The 15,970-nt window shown below is 33.7% G+C and overlaps 1 protein-coding gene across 8 annotated transcripts in view; it reads left to right on the forward strand.

The window, feature by feature from the left end:
• The first annotated feature begins 3,387 nt into the window (after window positions 1–3,387).
• The window catches only part of myh14 (myosin, heavy chain 14, non-muscle), a 46,804-nt gene continuing 34,221 nt past the window's right edge, over window positions 3,388–15,970 (forward strand). For all 8 annotated transcript variants that reach the window (XM_058746235.1, XM_058746237.1, XM_058746240.1 and 5 more), the window contains exons 1-3: window positions 3,388–3,530; window positions 8,535–8,703; window positions 15,388–15,594. In XM_058746235.1, coding sequence (XP_058602218.1) covers window positions 8,545–8,703; window positions 15,388–15,594 — 366 coding nt within the window. In that variant the 5' untranslated portion in view covers window positions 3,388–3,530; window positions 8,535–8,544. The remainder of the gene's footprint in view (window positions 3,531–8,534; window positions 8,704–15,387; window positions 15,595–15,970) is intronic.

Genomic DNA, 15,970 nt, shown 5'->3' on the forward strand with positions numbered 1-15,970 from the left:
TAGTATTGTTATGTAATGACTGGGGCATTTTTTGTTTTTTTTCTGTCTTCCATTCATTCTTAAACAACCACACAAACATTCTGACCTAAAGTATGTTGCTGGACAGGTTTTTTCTTGTTTGTTTTTGTAATTAGTTTGCCGGCGGTGTGCCTTTGAAAGTGAGCCTGCTTGTTTTGAGGTTAAGCGAGTAATGGAGAAATTTTGGTTGTATTATGCTGATGTTGACACAGATGGAACCTGTAGACATTTTCCACATTTTCTATGCTGATGTTTTGAGAAAAATCTATTTAAGTCTATATATGAATATGGTAAAATGTGTTAAATAGCGCTGAAACACTTGCCAAGTTTTCATCCAAGTATTTTTGCTAAAAAATATTTAACGATAATTCAAATGAGGGAGAAAAAAAAGCAGACATCGAATTAATGTCTCTTTGCATAACTGACAAATTATTATAAATATTTACTTATGCAACTGATTCATCAGTAAAAGTCCAACTGGAAGGAAACAGGCTGGAGACAGCATTTTAACAATAAACGGTGCAAAAAGTGGAAGAAAACTTGGTTACAGTTATTGGTAGCAGCATGCATAATCATATTACACAAAATATGTATTAAACTAATATACAAAGGTTAGGAGTTGTAGAACATGTTTTTGAATGCAGTGTTATTGAACAAAGTCTCTTATAGTCAGCAAGGCTGCATTTATTTGATTAAAAATACAGTAAAAACAGTAATATATTATCACAATATAAAATAACTGTTTTCTATTTGAATATATTTAAAAATACTATTTATTGCTCTGATATACCAAGCCATTTTTTTTTTCCAGAAATCATTCTAATATGCTGATTTGGTGTAGTAACATCTCTTATTATTATCACAGTTGGAAAAGATTTGTGCTGCTTAATATTTTTATATTATATATTTTCCCTCAGGTTTCTTTGAATAAAAATAAAGTTCAGAAGAACAGCATTTAATTTAAATATAAATATTTTGTAACATTGTAAATGTCTTTACTGTTTACTGACAATTTAATGCATCCTTGCTGAATAAACTATTAATTACTGGCCCCAAACTTTTGAACAGTAATGTACATTATACCTGTAATGTACTGTAATGTGTAATTATGCTTAAATATATGACTGCATAGCATTACTATTACAGACAGTTTTGTGGATATATGGCCAAATTAAGTCATACAAATGCATATTCATAGTAGACAGAAGATAAAATTGTCTCTGTCTCTCAAGTTGTTTCTCTCCACTGGTGTAGTTTTAGGTGTGGACTAAAATATATATACACTCGACTTAACCCTATCACAGGTTAAACTTGGGGCTATGTACAGTTGTTATATTAGGAGAATCGTAGACATCTTGCCCTCTGTTTGAATAGAAAATGTATCCACTTATTTGCTATTGTCATCTATTTTTTCTTTTTCTCTGTAAGCTTGCTTGTTTATCATTAGTCTTCATGACCACAAAATTCTATTAATAGGCCTGTGTGAGTACTGTTGTGTGTGTGTGTGTGTGTGTGTGTGTTTGAGAGTGCTTGTCTGTCAGTCCGGTTACCCTTGTTTGACATCTAACTGGACCTATCACTTGCACTTTGACCTCATTTTTGTTTTCTAAATTTTTAAATACTAAAGAAAAACCATCACCCTGACAGATTATCAGATGCTTTTATCACTCCATAATTCAGTAATGCCTGAGTTCACCATGGCATCCAGTGGCTCATGTTCTATTTTTATTTATTTTATAAATGCAGTTATGTTATTGGTCAATCAGTGTCCAGGCCTTTGTGCTGTTCCTTTGAAACCATTCACATTACTTTGTAAGACAGAATGTGCTTCATGGACATGTGTAGAATAAAAAAACAACAACATGATTTCTCGACTCGGCTCCTACATTTCTATTCATATTCCAATTTTTTCTCCTAATGTGCTTAAAGAAAAGTAAGAATTTTTATAAGGAAGAACTTCTGAATAGTAGCCTAATAATTGGGATAATGTCAGTATTACCTATTAATAATAACAACATGTATGTAAATTATTGAATGAATTAATGCTATTAATAATAATAAAAATAATAATATATGCTAAATGGTAAATGTATTTATCAGTTGTAAAAATGGTGTGTTTATGCTCAATTTAAACAGCTGTACAACATCTACAATGTTTCTGACTTGTGTAGCCTAATTATTATTTTATTATATTATCATCATCATTATGCTTGACTGTCAAAAATTTTCAATTAGTCACATCTTATGTATAACTATTATGTCAAAAAAATAAAAAATAATAACAAGAGAATGTGCTTCATGGATATGTGTAGAATAAAAAAACATGATTTCTTGACTCGTCTCCTATACATTTCTATTCGTATTACAAATTTTTCTCCTGAAGTGCTTAAAAAAGTAAGAATTTTTATAAGGAAGAACTTCTGAATAGTAGCCTACAAATTGGGGTAATACCAGTAGTCTATTACCTACTAATGATAACAACCTGTTAATTATTGAATTAAATGAAAATAATAATACTATTATTAATCATAATAATATATGCTAAATGTATTTATCAGTTGTAAATATTGTGCATTTATGCTCAATTTAAACAGCTGTAATCATCTAGAATGTTTCTGGCTTGTGTAGCCTAATTGTTTTATTATATTAAATAATCATTATCATCATCATTATGCTTGATTGTCATATTTGTCCATTTGTCACATGTTTATGTGTCTTAAATAATAATAATAATAAATAAATGGTCATTTTATTTTTGTATAGTGCACAAATGGTGTATTTGTGCTCAATTTAAACAGCTGTGGTGGTCACCTCAAATTTTGTTCCTTTTCTGATTTCTGACTGTAATTGTTAGGCGCGGCCATCCAGACCTCGATCCTCAGATTCCTCGGCATTAATGCGGAATCTGGGGCGTCCAGCTTCAGGGATCATTCTCGCGTCAGACAGACAGACACACTGCGCTGCTGTCAACAAAGAGCGCGCAAATCTCTACCCCACCGCGCGACAGTCCTGCAGCGGCACCTGCTGCTCTTCTGCCATTGGCCTGCTGCCGCGTCAATCTAGACAAGCCTCACCCGTTCCACGCCGTTCATTGGTCGTTCAGTCCTGTCAATCTATCCGTCGCGCGTCCAATTGGCTGTCGAGCGAGAAGCTGCCAGTACAAAGGCGTGACCGCTCTGTCCTATTCACGAGGCGGGTTTAAAGGGATAGTAAGGGCTTTAATTAGCTTCTATTTTCCGGAGGGCGGGATTAAGCTTGTAAATCCTAAACGGCATTGGTCAAGAGTGAGGAAGCGTCGGCGGTTTGGTGAAGTCCTCCATTTGCCATCACTTCGCTTTACTGTCTATTTTATTCTCAGTGTGAATGAGTTTGCGGCTTCACGGGAGCGCTGTAATGTGAAAAGCCGCATTTGCACTATTAGTACTCTCACACTGAAAAGAAAAACACGAGAGCACGTTTCATTTCTCTTCACGTCTCTAGTAATATCCTGAGAGTGGATTAACACATTTAAGGTAAGACACGCGTTGTCTTGTATTATGTCCGTATCTCCTTATTCTGTGCCGTGCGCGTGATCATCTTTCAGTGGGTTATAGGGCCTCGAAATAAAGCCGAAAATGACACCGGAGAGGAACAGTCCCCCCAAGAGTGTGTATAGAGAACTGGAAAGACCCCGGCGTTAAAATGCATTATAAAAACAGTCACATCGCGGGCACATTAACACGCATTTGCAGTATCAAAACGTTTTATTAATTATGTATTAAGTCTATTCAAATAGCACGCTCTTTGAGAATCAAGTGAATAGATCTATAATAAATAATTCAAACGCACACAGAGACAATAATGTTTCATCTTCATATGCAGATACAGTCAGTAATCACCGTTAAAGGGTGGTTCCCTGAGCCATCTTAAGAAAGTATGAACCGCTCCATGCCGTTCTTCCATGCTGCATTAACCCATCAGAGGTGCTCTATTTATTTGTCACATATAGCCTAATGCCTGAGGTGTGGTTTCTCCTCTTTGTATGCTATTGTAGGTCTTCTATAATGAGAATAGATCAGCTTTGCTAGGCATGTAACGTTACACAGAACAGACACGGACCCAGCCCGGCTACCGGCGCGATGTCTCAAAACCTAGTGCACTGCCTACCTAGACAGCATTTTAAGGCAGCTAGACGCGTTCTGGCTGAGTCAGACTGAACGCGCATATAATACACCAAAAATGCAGTATCGTAATTATGTTTCCATGGGAACCGGACGTTACTATCTGTATTGTAACATTATAATAAAGACGATAGCGCGTGTTTGTAGCTTTTTTGCCGCGTCAGGTGCCGAGGATCACCCATGTTAACGTTAATTCTTTTAGCTGGTCTCATCTGTTTATATTTATGTTCTTATAACACTAGTCAGAAATGAAAGACCAGCATTAAACTACCCTAATTTGTGTATGAGTGAGTGAGAGAGAGGACAGTCATGCATCTGTCATAGCCAAATTTATAGATGAACTGCAGATACCAGTCACTGCTCTAAAATTCATACTGACTTCATTGTCTGTACAACAGAGAAGTCTTCTCTTTTTTTTCCAAATTGAATATTTTTTATCTTATATTTTGGAATTATTTTGTAAAAAATACCGTCACTTTATCCTATTTTTATTGTTTTTTTCATAATATTTAATGCTAAACAAACAATCCTTCCAACAAATACACTTAAAATTAAAAAATTATGAGAGAAAGAGAGTACAACAGATAGAAGGAAAGAGAAACGCCCTCATTTTTCTCATATTTGCACACACACACACACACTCAGACAGGTTCACCTCTTGTGAGTAAGACATTTAAGTGATCTCATCGTCTCTGTGAGAGGGATGGTGTTGATGGGGAAGGTGTGCAACCTGGGTCCATGCTTTCCAGTGTAGTGAACACATGCACCACACAGATATTTAGGGGCAAATATCATTTTTGATAGTCAAACATTGAAAAATCTATATGGATCAAACACCAGTCTGAATACTGAAGAGCATGTGTCCGTTATGGCACGGCATCTTACATTTTGCAGTGAGATTTATTATATGTAATTTGGAAGTTCATCAAAGTGTCCGAATTATCAAATTGGCTTAATTGTCATGTGGTGGATGCTGCCAACACACTTATAGGAAAACACACCCAACTGATTGACATGCATAGACTAAACCAGCCAGCATTTACGATCACTCTGTGTTCTGTGGAAAATAGCTCTGAAGCCCTCTGGGGAATTTTGAGGACTGGGACAAAGAGCAGATGACAAAAAGAAAAACAATAATTCAGCTAGTACATGCACATTCCCTTTGTGTTGCACAATCTTAGTCAGAAAACTTGGATGACTTTACATTGGTGAAGTTCCTGATTTCGTAATGAAAGGTCTTGAAACAGAGTTGGGTGAGGTCACTTCTGCGTCCAGTCAAGCAGGCTGTATTGCCCACAGGCTCACAGCCTCCTTCAGTGCCTGGATGTCACAACAGAGTGCTTTATTATGTAGCCTAATTGATTTGAATATGGATTTATACTGTACTCTTTTAATCGGGGAGCCTGTTTATCTGAGCGAAACTGAAGATCAGAATGGTTCGTGATGATCTTTTCTTCTGTAGTGCACTCAAATAAAGTGGAAAGGTGGAAGAGATGCCCTACACCAATAGACCTTAGTTAGTATAGGACTATAATTAATTTTTGACAGGATGGAAGATGTACAGTGTGATCACTGGATTTAAAAACATAACTTTTGTTCAGCTGACAAAATGTCTTTTTGAAAGAAAAAACTTTCTGTGGACACAAACTATAAGATATTTTTTTAAGTTGTGAGTTGCACGAACTAGTGCCTTATACAGTGTGTTCTATTGTAACACTCCCTCGTTTTCATCCACATTAAATTCAATTAAATTGAAGCCAAGAAGCTCAAGGGTTCGAATTCTGTTATTTACTCACCATCATGTTGTTCCAAACCTATATGACTATTTTCTTCTGTATGAACACAAAAGGACACATTTTGCAGAATGTCCATGCTGCTCATTTCCATTCAATAAAAGAATAAATGGGGATGTGAAAATTATGTCTTTGTAGTGCCATAAAAATGAGTAATTATGACTTTAGTGCTGTGTTGCAAACTTTACTTAACATATAGTACATGTATTATTCTAACTGTTAAATAAATATATTTAAAATCATGACTAATTTTCATGTTTATGTGTATTTTAATGCATATCTGTCTCTCTTGCAGTGCAAAAAATCTGCTTTACATTATGTATTTTAAGATTATTTTTAATGCTTTATTGAACTAATTATTATTGCCCCAATGTTGTTTATATATGTATTTAAAGTAATTTCAAAGGCTATTGTGTAACACTTTATTGTAGTCACCAATGTTATGTATGTACTATAGTAATTAAACAGTAAATTATAGATAATTACAAGCAACTAACCATAACCCAAACACTAATCCTAGCCCTATAGTAAGTGTTAATTACTATTACTCAGTACTTAATTGTATAATTACACAGTAACAACAACACCTTAAATGAAGTGTAACTGACAATACTTGATTAACTGCCAAAATCATCTGCAGATTACTTGATTATCAAAATAAACAATCAATAGCAATACATTTTTGGAGCTCCACATGTACCGTCCCTATTCACTTTTAATAAAGAGAACAGCAAGGAAAATTTTGTAACCTTTCCTTTTGTGTTGCAGGGAGCAAAGTGGGTTTGAAACATGAGTCTGAGTAAATGGGTGAACTATATCTTTTGTATTTTTAGTGTTCAGCTAACTTTAAGATGTAGTCCCTCGCACCATAATGCACTAGGTTATAAAATGCAATGATGTAGAATGGGCTGTTTGATATACATCATGGATTTGGAATATATGATCTGAATGGCCTGTTTTTTTTTCCCTGCAAGGTTAGACCTCATTTCCACTCTTTGCTTTCTGGCCTGGTTGTCACTTCACCGATCCATCAAATTCAGAACATGCACATTATCCCTTTATCCACCTCAGACTCACATGCACTCAAGCACATACACACACAAAGAGGAACAGCACACACAGATATGACAAAAATGCCAAGTGTGTCATTTCTGTCTGTGCTACAATACTTACTCCTATCCCAGTTTAACATACAAAGATAATTATAAGTAAACTATTTCTAGGTTGATTTCCTGTAAGTCTAAACACTGTGGTGGTATAAAACATTGCTCTGATTTAACCAAAGAGACAAGGTTTAGCTGGTTAGCATGGCTCTGCTAGCTGATACTGGTAGTTGTAAGTAGACCATCCTGCTGCAAAAAGCATTGTTTCCCCCCATAAACAGCCATTCAAAAGGCATAGTGTATTTTGATAGAAAACTGTATTCTTGCAAATATCATGTAAATTGGAAAACTTGTTATAGAAGCCTCAACAGTAGCCATTTCTTTCTGGCAAGCTAAAAAAAAAAAAAGCTTGAAATGAATTGAGTTTGGGGTTAGTAAAAAGTTTCTATTTATTTTTTAAAGAAATTAATCATTTTTACTTAGCAAGGACGTATTAAATTAATCAAAAGTGTCATCACATGAATAAATAACATTTTAAAATATATTAAGAAAAAGAAATCAGTTATGTTGTAAAAATATTTCACAATTTAACTGTTTTATTGTATTTTAAATCATATAAATGCAGTCTTAGCCTTTGCCTTTCCCGCCACAGTCATGAGCGTTATCATGATGTGTTTTTCCAGCATCCATGGAGTAGTATTAGCATTAGTCACATTTACATCTCATGTGATGGGCTCAAAAAATCTAGTTGAACTGAGAACACATGAGCAACGATGGCAGATATTGTGTTCGCCCTGCGTCAGCCAAGCAACTGCCATTAAAATGAATAGGAATGCTAATGGATAGCTCTCTCCATCTTTGAGCATCCCAAACAGCCTGACAAAACTATTTTGATTCGACAAATGGATAAACTTACTTTTGGTCCGACAAGAAGTAGGTGAAGTGTTCAGTAAACTATATGTTAAATGTTCTTCGGTAATGCTGTGGTGCAGAATCCTAATCTAGTTATCTAATAAAGCTAGCATTTCATATTACGGATATTGTTGGCTCTTTGAAAATTGTAATCTTTGAATCAAAAGCGTCTCCTAAATGTGTAAATGTCAAATGTATATTGGTGTGCATTTTCACAATCAGATTTGAACAGCCTTCACACAGTCACGCACATATTTTCTTATTTGCATACTGGTACTGAGGCTCTCAATCAGACCGTCCTTCAATTTTAAATGCCACAATACTGTAATCCTCTTTCTGTTTCTCTCTCCAGCACTCTTTGTCTGTTGGTTTGTCTCTCAGCGTCACTCTCTGTTGCCTTATCTGTTCTTTGTGATTGATGGACTCGTTGATTGCCTCAGTGGCAACATAATGATGATGGGTATAATTTTATTAAGGGTAATGATCGGTCTCTCTGCTGTGCTTCCTCCATAAAGAGTTACGACTCATTCTTTCTTTCTCCTACACAGTGCTACAACCATGTCCAGGCCAGCGGGAGGCAGCGTTAATGATGTCACCCGCTTCCTGTCCACGGGGGCGGGGCCTGGGTCACCAACCTCAGTGTTCTCCGCCTCCAGCCAAGCTGATTGGGCGGCTAAGAGACTCGTATGGGTGCCTTCAGAGAAACATGGGTTTGAGGTAAGATTGATACAAAGTGTGGTTGAGTAGTATGTTTTTTTTGTTTTTGTTTTTTAAATCTGTTGATGATATTTCAGAGAGTATTATGGACAATATATGGACAAAAATAACATGTTCAGATTTTAATGCAATTAACCCACCACCGGCTCAGTGCCACTTCAAGTCGAACACACTGGTACACCTCACTGTGTGATGTAGCCTAAAGAGTGCAGTTATATGCCCTATAATTCAAGAGATTGTGGAAAATGCCCCTGTGTGAGATTTTTGTCTCATATTTATATCATATGATACAATTATGCAATATAACATAAGTAATGAGTGCAATATCACACGAGTGCTGTTTTTGTCCCAAATAGCAAGAGTGCAAATGTGATATTGATTTTATACAACAGTTCAGTAAACAGTTGTGTTATATTTTAGACAGTATTGTCTGTTTTTGATCAGTTTTGCCAGTGCAAATATTACCTATTAAAGCCACATCAGAAGTGTTGTGCAAGTAACGCAGTTTCTGAATGAATCCGTATTTTGAAAGAATCAGGTGAACCAATGATTCAGTGGGCCATTCATAAAGAGTGCAATTTACGTAGAACGAACGAATAAATGAATGAATGAATGAATGGCTCAATGTCTTATTCATTAAAACATTTACTGCCACCTACTGGCAGTTTTAGTTTCTTACTTAAAGTCTCTTTTCATTAAAAGACAATTTCATATTTACATGTTAATTAAAAAAAAAACGGGAAAAAAACATATTAATGAAAAAAAAACAATTAAAGGGATAATTCACTCAAAAATGAAAAAGTAAATAAAAATGCAAAAAAAATTTTTTCTTTCTAAATCTATTTTTTGTAATATCTATGTCTTGGTTTGAGCCTGTCCTCCAACAAAAAACGACCCTATAGGTTTGTGCAAGCCCTTATTACGACCTATATTTACGTTTTAAAGTTAAGCGCCCTCTAGCGCACGTAAAAATAATGACAGTCTCGTGTTGCGTCTGTCGTCATGAAATGACGTATGACTGTCATTACCAATCAAAATGCGTGTTTATTTAAATGCAATGTGTGGACTTTTTACACCGATCTCACAGTATTCGTACATATTTTACTAGGTGGCTAATTCGTACGAATGACCACACCTAACCCTACCCCTAAACCTACCCCTTACAGGAATCATGCAAAATCATGATTTTTAGTGCACATTTTATGAGAGCGTGCTTTCTCTGGGATCGAACCCATGATCGCATGATCACGTAATTACATATCGTCCTATAACGCAATGCTCTACCAACCGAGCTACACGAAACCCGAACTATGACGCAGATAAAAGAGTACAAAACATTAATATGAAAATGTCCTGTTGCCGATAGGGTCGCAATTGTAGTATACGCTCTGATGGGTCGTATTTCAGGGATTTGGACAAACGACCTATACGGGTGTATTGGTTGGAGGACAGGTTGCTTGGTTTTCTCATATAACACAATAATGGCTTAAAATTCTTTAAAATCTTTTGTGGGTAATTAATACTAATATTAATTAATCCCCACATCGTGTAATTAATTAAATTAAAACTTTTAATTGATTGACAGCCCTAATCTATCTATCTATACACAAACGCACACATATATGTGTGTATATATATATATATATATATATATGTGACATGTGTGTATATATAGTTTATTTGACATAATATTTACTAATTTAGAAACAAATAATTTGAACATGGTAAAAAAAAAAAGCCTTGAAAAAAAACCCAATACTTTAAATAGAAACTTCTTGATTCTGTAATCCTATTATAGTATAATCCTATTATATAAAAATTGTTACTAAAAAGGAAGTAGACATTGTAACCAACAGTGCGCTCAGTAATCTGATTATGTCTGGGTGCTCTGGGAATCATATTTTGGCAAATAAAGACCAGGGAACACATACAGAACACAGTGAATATGACATGGATAATAATAAGAAATATAATAATAAATTATTAGGCAGAAAGTAGCCAGTATGAAAACAAAGGAAACGGGAAGTCTTTTCCAAACTGTGCCAGCATACAGTGACTTCAAGAAGAATTCAAAGAAGATTAAAAAAAATCACTATAAAAGTACCATAAAAGTGGTCCATGTGACTCATATGCTACATTCCATAGACTTTGTCACAGGAATGATTTTTGTGTCTGTTAATGACTGAAATCTTCCCCTCCACCCCTTTTAAATCTCATTTGTCTTTGCTATGTTTGGCTCTTGTGGCTTTTGTGACTACAGATTGAGTTATATTGTTCATAATTTCAGTTCCGCTGAATAAGTAAAGGCACATCATTAGCATTTAAAACATAATAACAGCGAGTAAATGATCACAAAATAAGCCAGATCTATTAGATGGTCAGGTTCTTGAGGAGCAGATTACAACTCATGACAGGAAGCTCTAATCTGCTGCTCACCTTTTGACCTTGTTTATGTTGCTCTCCGTCTAGTTAAAGTTTCCGATCTGAAAAGCTACTTCTGTGCAGCCCCCCCACCAAACACGTGTTTGAGTCAGGGCTTTAGTGCTTTGATATGACTCTATGAATAGCGCAAAACACTTGTTGAGCCAGTGGTTGCTAAACGTCACCGCAGTTCAAAATGAGGCCTCGTCATAAAGTGTCCCATGTTGAGAATGTGACTGACTGCCAGAGAGAACAGAGAGGGAGATCTCAGCACTTCCTGTTGGAGGTCATGAAGGCGGCACTCATACACTCTCTCTCTCTATGTCTCAGTATATCTATTTCTGTTTCTCAATCCCTGACACACTCCCCCTCAGACTGTCTGTCTCCATCAAACATGAATGTATTCTCTGTTTCTTACAAAGTGACTATGCCTGTGTGAGAAAGTCAGTCTGAGCATTAAACATCATTATCAATCTCTGAAACACTGAAACTGTGTGTGTTTATCTCACAATGCTGTTTGAATAAACCCACTAAAGTCCCACTGTGCTTTGGTAACATTTCTGACAGCGTTAAAAAAAAGTAAATAGTATAAGTAAATATATAAGTATTTTTTAAATGTAATTTAAAGAAATATATTTTAATAATATCATAATCTATATAATTTTATATAAGAATCATAAAATAAGACTAATATGAAAACACACTGTAAAAAGTGATAAGTGATAACTTAACTTAAAAAAATTGAGGAAACCTGTTGCCTTAAAATTTTTAAGTAAATAATAATTAAAATAATAAGTTAAGTGAATTGTCAAGTTCACTTAACTTTTTGTTATTATTATTTACTTAATAATTTTAAGGCAACGGTTTCCTAAATTTTTTAAGTCAACTAATCACTTTTACAGTGTAAATTGTGTTTTATATAGTTTTATGTTTTATATAGTTTTAGTTTTTGTTTTATACTAAATATATGTATTTATTCTTTATTGCATTACAGTACGGAGACATAAATGTGCTTACTTGTCATGAAAATAATGTCATAATAAATATACTAAATAATATATACTGTATATATATATATACATATATATATATATATATATATATATATATATATATATCATGATTAATCGCATCCAAAATAAAAGTTTTGTTTCCATAATATATGAGTGTGTACTGTGTATATTTATTATGTATATATAAATACACACACATGCTTGTATATATTTAAGAAACATGTTACGTTTATATATTAAATACATTTTATATGATATAATTTATATGAATATAAATATATATATATATATATATATATATATATATATATATATATATATATATATATATATATATATGTATATGTATATATATATATATATATATGTGTGTATATATAGTTTATTTGACATAATATTTACTAATTTAGAAACAAATAATTTGAACATGGTAAAAAAAAAGCCTTGAAAAACCCAATACTTTAAATAGAAACTTCTTGATTCTGTAATCCTATTATAGTATAATCCTATTATATAAAAATTGTTACTAAAAAGGAAGTAGACATTGTAACCAACAGTGCGCTCAGTAATCTGATTATGTCTGGGTGCTCTGGGAATCATATTTTGGCAAATAAAGACCAGGGAACACATACAGAACACAGTGAATATGACATGGATAATAATAAGAAATATAATAATAAATTATTAGGCAGAAAGTAGCCAGTATGAAAACAAAGGAAACGGGAAGTCTTTTCCAAACTGTGCCAGCATACAGTGACTTCAAGAAGAATTCAAAGAAGATTAAAAAAAATCACTATAAAAGTACCATAAAAGTGGTCCATGTGACTCATATGCTACATTCCATAGACTTTGTCACAGGAATGATTTTTGTGTCTGTTAATGACTGAAATCTTCCCCTCCACCCCTTTTAAATCTCATTTGTCTTTGCTATGTTTGGCTCTTGTGGCTTTTGTGACTACAGATTGAGTTATATTGTTCATAATTTCAGTTCCGCTGAATAAGTAAAGGCACATCATTAGCATTTAAAACATAATAACAGCGAGTAAATGATCACAAAATAAGCCAGATCTATTAGATGGTCAGGTTCTTGAGGAGCAGATTACAACTCATGACAGGAAGCTCTAATCTGCTGCTCACCTTTTGACCTTGTTTATGTTGCTCTCCGTCTAGTTAAAGTTTCCGATCTGAAAAGCTACTTCTGTGCAGCCCCCCCACCAAACACGTGTTTGAGTCAGGGCTTTAGTGCTTTGATATGACTCTATGAATAGCGCAAAACACTTGTTGAGCCAGTGGTTGCTAAACGTCACCGCAGTTCAAAATGAGGCCTCGTCATAAAGTGTCCCATGTTGAGAATGTGACTGACTGCCAGAGAGAACAGAGAGGGAGATCTCAGCACTTCCTGTTGGAGGTCATGAAGGCGGCACTCATACACTCTCTCTCTCTATGTCTCAGTATATCTATTTCTGTTTCTCAATCCCTGACACACTCCCCCTCAGACTGTCTGTCTCCATCAAACATGAATGTATTCTCTGTTTCTTACAAAGTGACTATGCCTGTGTGAGAAAGTCAGTCTGAGCATTAAACATCATTATCAATCTCTGAAACACTGAAACTGTGTGTGTTTATCTCACAATGCTGTTTGAATAAACCCACTAAAGTCCCACTGTGCTTTGGTAACATTTCTGACAGCGTTAAAAAAAGTAAATAGTATAAGTAAATATATAAGTATTTTTAAATGTAATTTAAAGAAATATATTTAATAATATCATAATCTATATAATTTTATATAAGAATCATAAAATAAGACTAATATGAAAACACACTGTAAAGTGATAAGTGATAACAACTTAAAATTGAGAAACCTGTTGCCTTAAAATTTTTAAGTAAATAATAATTAAAATAATAAGTTAAGTGAATTGTCAAGTTCACTTAACTTTTTGTTATTATTATTTACTTAATAATTTTAAGGCAACGGTTTCCTAAATTTTTTAAGTCAACTAATCACTTTTACAGTGTAAATTGTGTTTTATATAGTTTTAGTTTTTGTTTTATACTAAATATATGTATTTATTCTTTATTGCATTACAGTACGGAGACATAAATGTGCTTACTTGTCATGAAAATAATGTCATAATAAATATACTAAATAATATATACTGTATATATATATATACATATATATATATATATATATATATATATATATATATATATATATCATGATTAATCGCATCCAAAATAAAAGTTTTGTTTCCATAATATATGAGTGTGTACTGTGTATATTTATTATGTATATATAAATACACACACATGCTTGTATATATTTAAGAAACATGTTACGTTTATATATTAAATACATTTTATATGATATAATTTATATGAATATAAATATATATATATATATATATATATATATATATATATATATATATATATATATATATATATATGTATATGTATATATGTGTAAATACATGTAAATATTTTAAAAATATGTGCTGTATGTGTGTGTCTTTATATATGCATAATAAATATACACAGTACACACACACATTATGTAAACAAAAACTTTTATTTTGGATGCGATTAATCAATAATCTTTGGATGTGATTAATCATTAACTGTTCGACTGCACTAATATATATATATATATATATATATATATATATATATAATTATATATAATTTATTTGTAAATAAGCATTTTTGTACAGAATTTTTATTTATTCATTTATTTATTTATTCCATTAAAGTACAGAGACATAGATATGCTTACTTGTCATTTGAAAGTAATGTCATTTTAATATATTTAATATATATATGCAAACTTTATAAAACATATATGTTTGTTTTTACATCCACAAAACAATTTTTCTAAAGTGTATATTAATATATTATTTACATTTAAAAACATTTGTAAATAAATATCATAGCATCATGTTGTACTTCATTTATTTTATGTGATACTGAATTTTTATTTATTTATTTATTGCATTATAGTATTGAGTCATAAATGTGCTTACTTGTCATTAAAAATGTCGCTTGTTATTTAAATGGAGTGAAATATGATGTAGACATTTTTTTAAGCCAGCATGATTGACAGTGATCATGACTTTAATAAAGGACAGTGACACATCAGCAGCAAATGTGGAGTTGATAACACATGTTCCATGAAAGACATTTTACAAAGAGCACATTCACGTAGTCTCTCATCAACCTCTATTTTTCTGCCTCTGTTTCCTTTGGTCAGTCTGCAAGCGTGCGCGAGGAGCGAGGTGACGAGGTGGAGGTGGAGCTTACAGACAGTGGGAAGAAGCTGACACTTTCGAGGGAGGAGCTCCAGCGGATGAACCCACCGCGATTCAGTAAAGTTGAAGACATGGCCGATCTCACGTGCCTCAATGAGGCCTCTGTCTTACACAACCTACGAGAGAGATACTATTCAGGACTCATATATGTGAGTGTTTCCCTTTAGTCAGAATTGTTCCCCACGAGTGTTTAGCAATCATTCAGTCCTGACACATGCCTGCCACTGTGCCCTGCCATCACATGAGTGTGTGTGGGCATGTGTGTATGGGTTTTCTCTGAGTAAGCAAGAAGGATAGTTTTACACACACAGATACACACGCGTGTGTTTGTTCATCACAGGCTCACAGTTCAAATTTCTGCTCAGGTTTCATGCTGAATGCAGCCAAGAAAGTACTAACACAGATGCACTCATGAACACACAAGATCAAGGGCCCTTATTCATAACGCATCTGTCAAAAGAGTCACTTGAGCCCAGTGTTTACTTCACCCGACTTGGTACAGTAATCAAATTTAAATGAGTGCAT

This window comes from Onychostoma macrolepis, chromosome 16 (genome assembly GCF_012432095.1).
Source record: "Onychostoma macrolepis isolate SWU-2019 chromosome 16, ASM1243209v1, whole genome shotgun sequence".
Lineage (NCBI taxonomy): Eukaryota > Metazoa > Chordata > Actinopteri > Cypriniformes > Cyprinidae > Onychostoma > Onychostoma macrolepis.